Source organism: Solea solea, chromosome 14, assembly GCF_958295425.1.
Source record: "Solea solea chromosome 14, fSolSol10.1, whole genome shotgun sequence".
NCBI lineage: Eukaryota > Metazoa > Chordata > Actinopteri > Pleuronectiformes > Soleidae > Solea > Solea solea.
Window position 1 is genome coordinate 9,085,171 of NC_081147.1, and position 8,220 is coordinate 9,093,390.

The following is an 8,220-nucleotide window of genomic DNA, read 5'->3' on the forward strand; positions in this document are numbered from 1 at the left end:
CAAAACATTTGATTTGTTGTTTGTCTTTCCCTAAAAGAGGTCATCAGCTGTTGTTGATGAAAATACAGGACACACAGTAATATGAGACACTCATCCATAAACAGTTTCAAGCAGCAAAACAAATAATTCATCACGTGTCTGTTGAGGAGGTTAAATTTATATAATTTGATCTCATTTTATTGAGATATAAATAACAACTCGGAAACCTTAATCACACTGGCTTGTGGATAGACTTTCATCTCTGGAGAGAAGTGATTTGGTTTGATGCTTCCACCACAGGAATCCTCGGAGTGCCGGAGATGAAAACGGAACGATGAACAGTATTTCTGTGTCCTGTTGTGTAATTTGTTGTAGCGTGTATGCTGAGTGCTGCATCTGCAGAGCGGTATGCATGGACAGTGGTTGTGTGTTTGTGTGTGTGTGTGTGATGGTATTGAAGAGTGCAGTGTCTGACAGCATGAGGGAGTGCATTGCCCAGTTGTGGGATTATCTGTCCCAGAGGCGTGTCAGCACTGCTGTGCTCCCTGACACAACAGCGGAGAACCTTAATCTCAATCCCCTAAATCCCCTCCTCTCTTTCAGGAGATTTTTTCCCCCATCTGCAGACAGTGGAACAGTGGAGCGACCATGGAAAGCTCACTCTGACAGTCTGCACACAGGCGGGCTTCTCACCTAGTGCAAACAAGGGTACATTTTAGGTCACTGTATCCTTCAGTCACACTTAGCGTTAGCACAGAGAGCGGCGTCCTTGTTTGAAGTTGATCAGACTGGCCTCAACAGGAAAAAGCTCCGACTCAAAGCATGAAGCATGAGTCAGTGCTGGGGGAGAGTCGTGAGTCATTTCTTGTTTAGACTGACCGTCTCTATGTTGTGGCCTCCTGGATAAAGTCTGTGGCAGCCGAGCAGGATGGAGAAGGCCTTGCGGAAATCTGCGTTGAAGGCATAGATGATGGGGTTGAGGGAGGAATTAGCCCAGCCGAACCACACAAACACGTCAAACGTGGTGGGGCTGATGCAGGGGAAGGCCTCTCCTCCGCTCGACTGCTCGCAGAAGGGCACCATGCAGTTGAGGATGAAGAACGGCAGCCAGCAGCACACAAACACCCCCATGATGACCGACAGAGTCTTCAGCACCTTGGTCTCTCTCTTGAATGTCATTTTGAAGGAGCTCTCGGACTCTGCGATGCTGGACCCTCCGCCCATGCTGTCGTGTCTGTTTTTGGCACTTTCGGCCGCTCGCTCCAGGGCAGAGATCCTCCGGATTTGTCGGTGTGCAATGCGGTAGATCTGTGTGTAGGTTGCTACCATGATGGCTACCGGAATGTAAAAGCTTATTAGAGACGTTGAGATGGCATACGTCCTGTTAAGGCTCGAGTCACAGTTTTCTGAGCTGTGGTAAGTTGTAGTGTTTAACTCTGAGGAGCCAGAGAGCTGGCTGTGAGCATGGGTTTGGGCCTTGTGCCAGTTGAGCTGCACTGGGATGAAGGAAATGAGGACAGACAGAGTCCAGGCTACACTGATCATCACATAGGCCACTCGAGGTGTCATTTTCCTCTCGTAGCGGAAGGGGCTGGAGATGGCCCAGTACCGGTCAAGGCTTATCACACAGAGGTTCAAAATGGACGCCGTGGAGCACATGATATCAAAAGCCACCCAGGTGTCACAAAAGGAGCCGAATGGCCAGAAACCAGCGATCTCTGTTACCGCCTTCCACGGCATCACCAAGATGGCAACCAGGAGATCTGACACAGCCAGCGAGATCACGAAAAAGTTGGTGACTTTGGTGCGAAGGTGTCGAAATTTGGTGACGGCCGCACAGACGAGAGTGTTCCCCAGCAAGGTGGTGAGGATGAGCAGCGAGAGGAAACAGCCAGTCAGCACGCGGCTCGAAGGCGTCTCGTCCAAAAACCCACTGTCGATGACAGTTGTAATGTTCTTGAGCTCCATCCCTGAACCTGTGCCGCTTGGCGAGTGGTCATCTAAGTCATTCTGAGGAATTGTCCTCCATTATATCCACTGGATTACAATCTCCTGTACTGCAGCCAGACAGAAGACATTCTCCATTACTGTATGAAACAGTTCTTGCTGAAAGATTAGATGTTCCAGGCAAACCCTCTCAGGGCTGGACGTTTGGAACCTGATGTTGTAAATTAGATCTGACATCATCGGAGCTTTAACACTGAGAGGTATTGGTAACTTAATTCCTCAGTGTAAAGAAGGAAGCCCGTCAGCCTGTCCTGGTCCCAAACAGCTCTAATTTTAGAGCATTGCTAACAAAAGCCACCAGAAGCTCTGTGGGTTTAACAAAAAAAAGGAGAAATAAATTATACAAGGTAACACTTGTCATAAAAATAGATCAATGTTTTTTTTTTTTTTTTTTTTTTTTTTTTAAATAAATGTATTTTGAATTCTTGTTTGTATTAGATCTGATTTTATGACTGGTAATAACCACATTTAATTTGCAGTCATTTCTCCTGAGCTTCACACTAATTATTAAGAGTCACACCATTTACATTTAACTAAAATGTTCTTTTTTTTTTCCATTTCAACATTTATCATGAGACTCACCTCTGCCTCATACAGACGCGGTCATCATTTCAAAATAAATGTCCCATCGCCTCCATACAGTAACAACTTCACCACGCAAAGTCCGTCCAAAGGGCGCTCCAGAGTCCAGGTCAGACAGAAACCAACCACAGGACAGTCCGACTCTGTCCTCGACCAGCTCCGCATCGCGGACTGTTGTGAGCAAATGAATAATACAAACAGCAGGATTCAAATGTCACTTAGGCATCACCTCCACCACTGCTGATGCTGCTGCTGCTGCTGATGCGTCCTCCTGCAGCCTCTCCAGAGCGCGTCTGCGGACTGACACTGTGTGCGCGCTGTCTGATGCTGCTCCATCCAAGAGAAAGAGAAGTAGAGAAAACATGTGGATGTGGCCCTTTGGCGACCGGATGTCACACACCGATGCACACCATCATCTTCTGCCTCAGAGATCAGCTGTGCGTTCTTTTAAATGTGACCTGCTTTAATCTGCAATCTGGTGTTTAATGAGATTATGCAGGTTATAAAACTGAGCCAGGGCAGAGGCCAAAGCACACAGGGCTGTAGGCTACTGAGGCCCCCTAGTGGAGAAAGAGAACAATTGCGTGAGTGGATGTGAACTAAAGTTGGAGGGACATTTTTCAGGGAATTCACTGAATGAATTTAAGGTTTTATATGAGCATGGATTTATAACAAGACGTGAGATTAGATCAGAAACTCGCGTTTTTCATCCACCTAAATGTCACCTTCAGCAAGTGTCATCATTCCTTGTCGTCTAGAACCGATAAATTGTGCACAGCTTGTAAAAATCCACACAGGCACAATATCTGTAAGCTTATCCCCTCGTAGTTTGATTCAGTTCAGGCTGGTATCTGTGCATGCAGAAGAGCATCATGGGATGCAGAAACAACTGTGACATGCCAGCTGTCGCCTCACTGTGATGTGAGCACTTCTGACAGGAGGAGAAGAAACAGCTTTTACCCTTTTCCGTCACAAACATCCACTATAGGTCATTTAATGGATGGGTTGACGTCAGGAGATTGAGGGAGTGATGCAAACAAGGAAATACTACTAATAGAAACACATGTTCACAAAATCATGCTCCTTATTTTGCCATATTTAGATTCCTCACTCTGTCCTTCAGACCTCTTTTTTTCAGATTACACAACAATGTAGGATTGGAATTATATTAACAATAATGTTCGGTTAGTCATAATCATAGAAAGATAGATAGATAGATAGATAGATAGACAGATGATGATGATGATGCTACTCAATGAGAGGTCACTTGTTTAACAGAAAACTGTTAACGGAATAAACTGCTTTCTTGTCACAAATTGTCCTCTTTTGCATCACTTCTGGAATGTGACGCAGCTGTGCTCACAAATTGTAAATAGGTTAACTCTCAGACATGGGAGGCATTTCTCATGATGATATTTTGGATTACTAACCCTTTGCTTTGTAGCTCCACAGCAGCAGAAGCATGTGTCTCTCTCTGTAACACTTTGTCTGTCTCGGTCTTTATTTTGCTGTCTGTCTGTCTGTCTGTCTGTCTGTCTGTCTGTCTGTCTGTCCTCCCTCCCTCCCTTCCTCTTTTTATTTGGCAGCTTGGTGTTGGACCATCAGTGACCCCAGACATGGACGTGATGTGTGTCTTATTATGACCGGGCGACTGCTCCTCTCTCTTGATTCCAAATCTTCTTTACTTCACCTTCACCTGTCTTTGACAGAAGCTGCGTGTGTGTGTGTGTTGTAATGTTTCACTTGTCTAATCTGTCTTTCCTCTTTTTTCTATTTGCTTGGTGATGGAACATCAATAGCCCTGAACCAAAATACCTGTCCTAGCAGTGATATGTCTCATTAAGAGTGGACCACCATCCGACAGGGTTGACCCGTTGGACTTCTCCTCTCTCCTGATAACAAATGTTCCTGGCACTCAACTCTGTTTCTCTGCCTCTTTCTTTCTCAGGGTCTGTTTCCCTCTGTGTCTATATTTGGTTTAATTATAGACAATTACAGTTGTTTAATTAATTGTCTCTCTTCACTCTTTCCAGGGTCTCTAGTGAAGAGGAAATTGTGTAGCTCTGTTTTTTTTAGCAGCATCTGTAGTCAACATTCTCCTCCATCCAGATTTTCACATGTTTTTGTTATCTGTCATGAATTTTACATTAAAATGGATTTCTTTTTCTTTTTTTTTTAAATGTGTTGTAATGTGTACTGCATTTCTGTCTGTACTGGTAGACGTTTCCCTCTTTGCTGCTTTTGCAGAGAATTGTTCCATTTCTTATTTTTTATTATAAATAAAATAATGTGGAGCTTTTTTTCCTTGTTATATGTTAAATCGTGTGGAATCAGTGGCTGGAGGCCACTAATCATTATGGGGTCTGGAAATTTAAATTCATCTTTTCAGTTGCCACTCTAATTTATAAGTCGTTTCTAAAACCTCACTTGGTGTCCATTCTTGCAAAAAGGCCACCATTATTTTTTGGAGCACTCAGGTTTATTAAATGTCAATTCCACATCTCCTACTGGGAATTTAACAGGATTGTAGGAAAGTGTGTGCTCTGCTGCATTAATGCTGTCAGCCTCTGAGTCTCTGTGTGTGTGTGTGTGTGTGTGTGTGAAACTCCCAGGAGTTTGGCTGTTGTCTCTCCTGAGTCCTTTACAGTTTTGCCTGGGCCTGGTCTAAGTGTGCTTTGTGCTTCATGGCCATCGTGATGTTGCTCTATATCAGTCACTTCAATGGCTCTTAAGGGAAATAGTCATTAACAAAGGTAACAGAAATACAGTGATGTTATCTGAAACCTGATCTCCGCTTGTCTCACTTTACTGGAAACCTGGTCGGAATCTACATGTGTTTGTGTGTGTGAGTGTGTGAGCAGAGACAGGCTGACTGTTGGTACTTATTTTTACCTTTTTCATCTATTTTACTTATTTACACATCAATAATTTTACCAGAAAATGCACTTCAAATCAATTCTCCAAACAGCATCTAATACGCCACACTTCATTTTGCTTTGGTGATGCAGGGATGTGGGTTATGAAGGCCTGAGTATGTGATATTTGTTGTATTAGCGACACTTTAATGACCACACAGTGATATTATTTCTCAATCTCTTCTGGAAACACAGCCAGAACATTCAGTCAACAGTTTAATGGAGATCTGCTGCCATCTACTGGTGGTATCAGTTTCCTACACTCAAATTGAAAAAAAACCCACTTCATTAATATATTTCCTATTTATTTTGTGCCTTTTGCCATTCTTTCTTCTATTTTTCATTTCAAAACTCTTCCCCTTTCCCCACCTCTGGCATAAACTCCACTAGTTTTGGAGCTCTCTTCTAATTAGATGAAGTAGGAGGAGTTATTTTTTCATCCTATCCCATCACGAACAGAAACACCTGAACAGCTTAATGTCCATTATCAGGCTAAACTAACCCATCCTTAACCACACCCATTGGTTCTGGACCAACTGGTGGCAGGTGGACAGATTGGAGACATTTGTCCTTCTAGTAGACTGGTCTTTTCCTCTCGTCAGCCATTTTCTCTATTTCTTTCCAAAGAAGCGAGACACTCTGGGAAATGTCAGGGACTCCTGTCTGTGTCGGGGCTAGTCCCCCTCAATGAAAGAATTGTCTTTTTATAGGGACACCTTTATTTTAATCAAATATAAATAAAAGTTATGTTTTATTGTTGCGGGCCCACTCACATCTCCACAGATACTTCAGGAGACCTGAGTCTACTGCTATTGGAGACAGGACTACTTACTACTTTTCTTCTTGTGCATGCAACAGAGAAGCCAGAACAACGCTCACTCTCCATGGTCTCCAGACATTAACCAGGCCGAGGCCCGGGAACATAAGCCGAGGCCCGGGAAGGAGAACCACCACAGAAGAACCAGGTGAGTCCCCGCACATACAGGATGGAGGGATCTGGGTCCCAGAACCTTTAATCACAAATTACATTTGAAGAGTTTTCAGTTCATTCTTGTCACTCTTTGTCTTCAGCCTACGACTCACTGCTATATTTTCTTTATTATTCTTGTGTCTAATGTTAAGCTTCCTTATCTTAACCCTAGTCATGCTGCAGTTTGGAGGAGCATCTCCGCAGCCATACAGTCTCCTTGCTGTTGGGCGTCACAAGAGCAAGATTGACAGCTTCTACGTCACCATGGGTAAGAATCTCATCCCTCGGGGCATTTTTCAAAGTACATTTTGAGCTCATACAGTGTTTCACATGAAAGTTTGTACATTGTACCTTCATTCACAATGTTTCAATATAATGGTGAAAAGGCATAAGACCTCACGTCCACATGCGTGGACATCACATTTTGGGTTGTCTATACTATAAAACTTAATTCATCATAAAATGGGCCCAATAACCACGTACGTGGATACTTAGACTGCCATCTAGTGGTGTCAGAAGAGTAAAACACTCTACAGGTGAAATTCAAGATGGCTGGGAAAACACCGGAAGGGTCAGATGTCCACTCCCTACACAAACGTCGACCAGGTAAAAAATCCAATCAAATTTCATGGCTGATTCTTGTGCAGATATGCACAAAAGTGTTGTATGTTTGCTATGGCATGCAAATTTGACAGAAGTTTGTAAAAGTAACGACCTACTATGCTGCTAAACATGATGTCCACGTATGTGGACAGAGGGACTTAGTTTTGTTGAAAATGTTAATATGTTAGCAAAAATGTTAGCAACAAAATGTGGGAATGAAAATGTAGTTTGGTAAGATTTAGGTGGAAAACAATACTTTACAGCAGTACAAACAGATATAGCATGTTTTATAAATAAGTCTGCATGGATTTTTATTAGATTTTTCTCATGATTTTATTTCCACAGTGTATTTCTCTGTCCAGAGCGGATACTCGGGTCAATTATTGGGGACCACTCAGATGTGGAAGATTTGTCTGACATTGATGATCCTGTGCAGGATGTTGACTATCAACCCCCACCACAGGAGCCGTGCAGCAGTGAGGAAGACAGTAGTGGGGATGAGGACCCAATTCCTCAGCCCACTGAAACGTCAGGGTAGTAAAAATGCCGGTTATCGTTCAGACCGTGACAATGCCATATCACAAACTCCCAAACGGTGCCGTCATAATCGGCAGGTTGAGGCTGATGGTTTCCTGTGCTTGCAAGCGGATCGCAACTGTTACACAGCCTACAATGTCAAGGCATTCTGTTTGAAGTAGTAGCAAAATGTTTCAAATGTTTTATACTTTGTTACAGACATAATGTATAACTAATACATTTTTGCACTGTGGTGTCGAATATGTTCAAAAACATGTTCATATGTGAACACTACTGTGTTCAAATTGGAAATAAAGAGTTTTGCACTTTGTTACACAATGGTGAGTTTGTGGTGTTAATATAATAAATGTGTTTGAAAATTAATAATTATGTTTACTGGAATTTTTATAATTTAATACTTTCTCAGTGTAGATAGCTTAACACTTCACAGAGTGAAACTGACACTACCCAAATATTAAAAGATACAAGTCCGAGCAGTGTTACTAATCTGATCCTCTAGTGTTACTTTAACTCTGTTTTGTGAGTTGAAGAAGTAACTCTGGCATAGTGTTCAATGTTTAACTATTTTGAAAGTTAATTTAACTCTGAAGAGTGTGGAGCTATATAAACCCAAAAATCAACTCTGTG

At 42.7% G+C, this 8,220-nt stretch overlaps 1 protein-coding gene across 1 annotated transcript; it reads right to left on the bottom strand.

The window, feature by feature from the left end:
- Positions 1-202: 202 nt before the first annotated feature.
- Positions 203-3,103, bottom strand: drd1a (dopamine receptor D1a). The gene is made up of 2 exons (XM_058650116.1): positions 2,569-3,103; positions 203-2,292 (listed from the first exon to the last, which is right to left on the bottom strand). The coding sequence occupies exon 2, from the start codon at positions 1,945-1,947 to the stop codon at positions 838-840; it is 1,110 nt and encodes a 369-aa protein (XP_058506099.1). The 5' UTR covers positions 1,948-2,292; positions 2,569-3,103; the 3' UTR covers positions 203-837.
- Between the last annotated feature and the right edge of the window lie 5,117 nt (positions 3,104-8,220).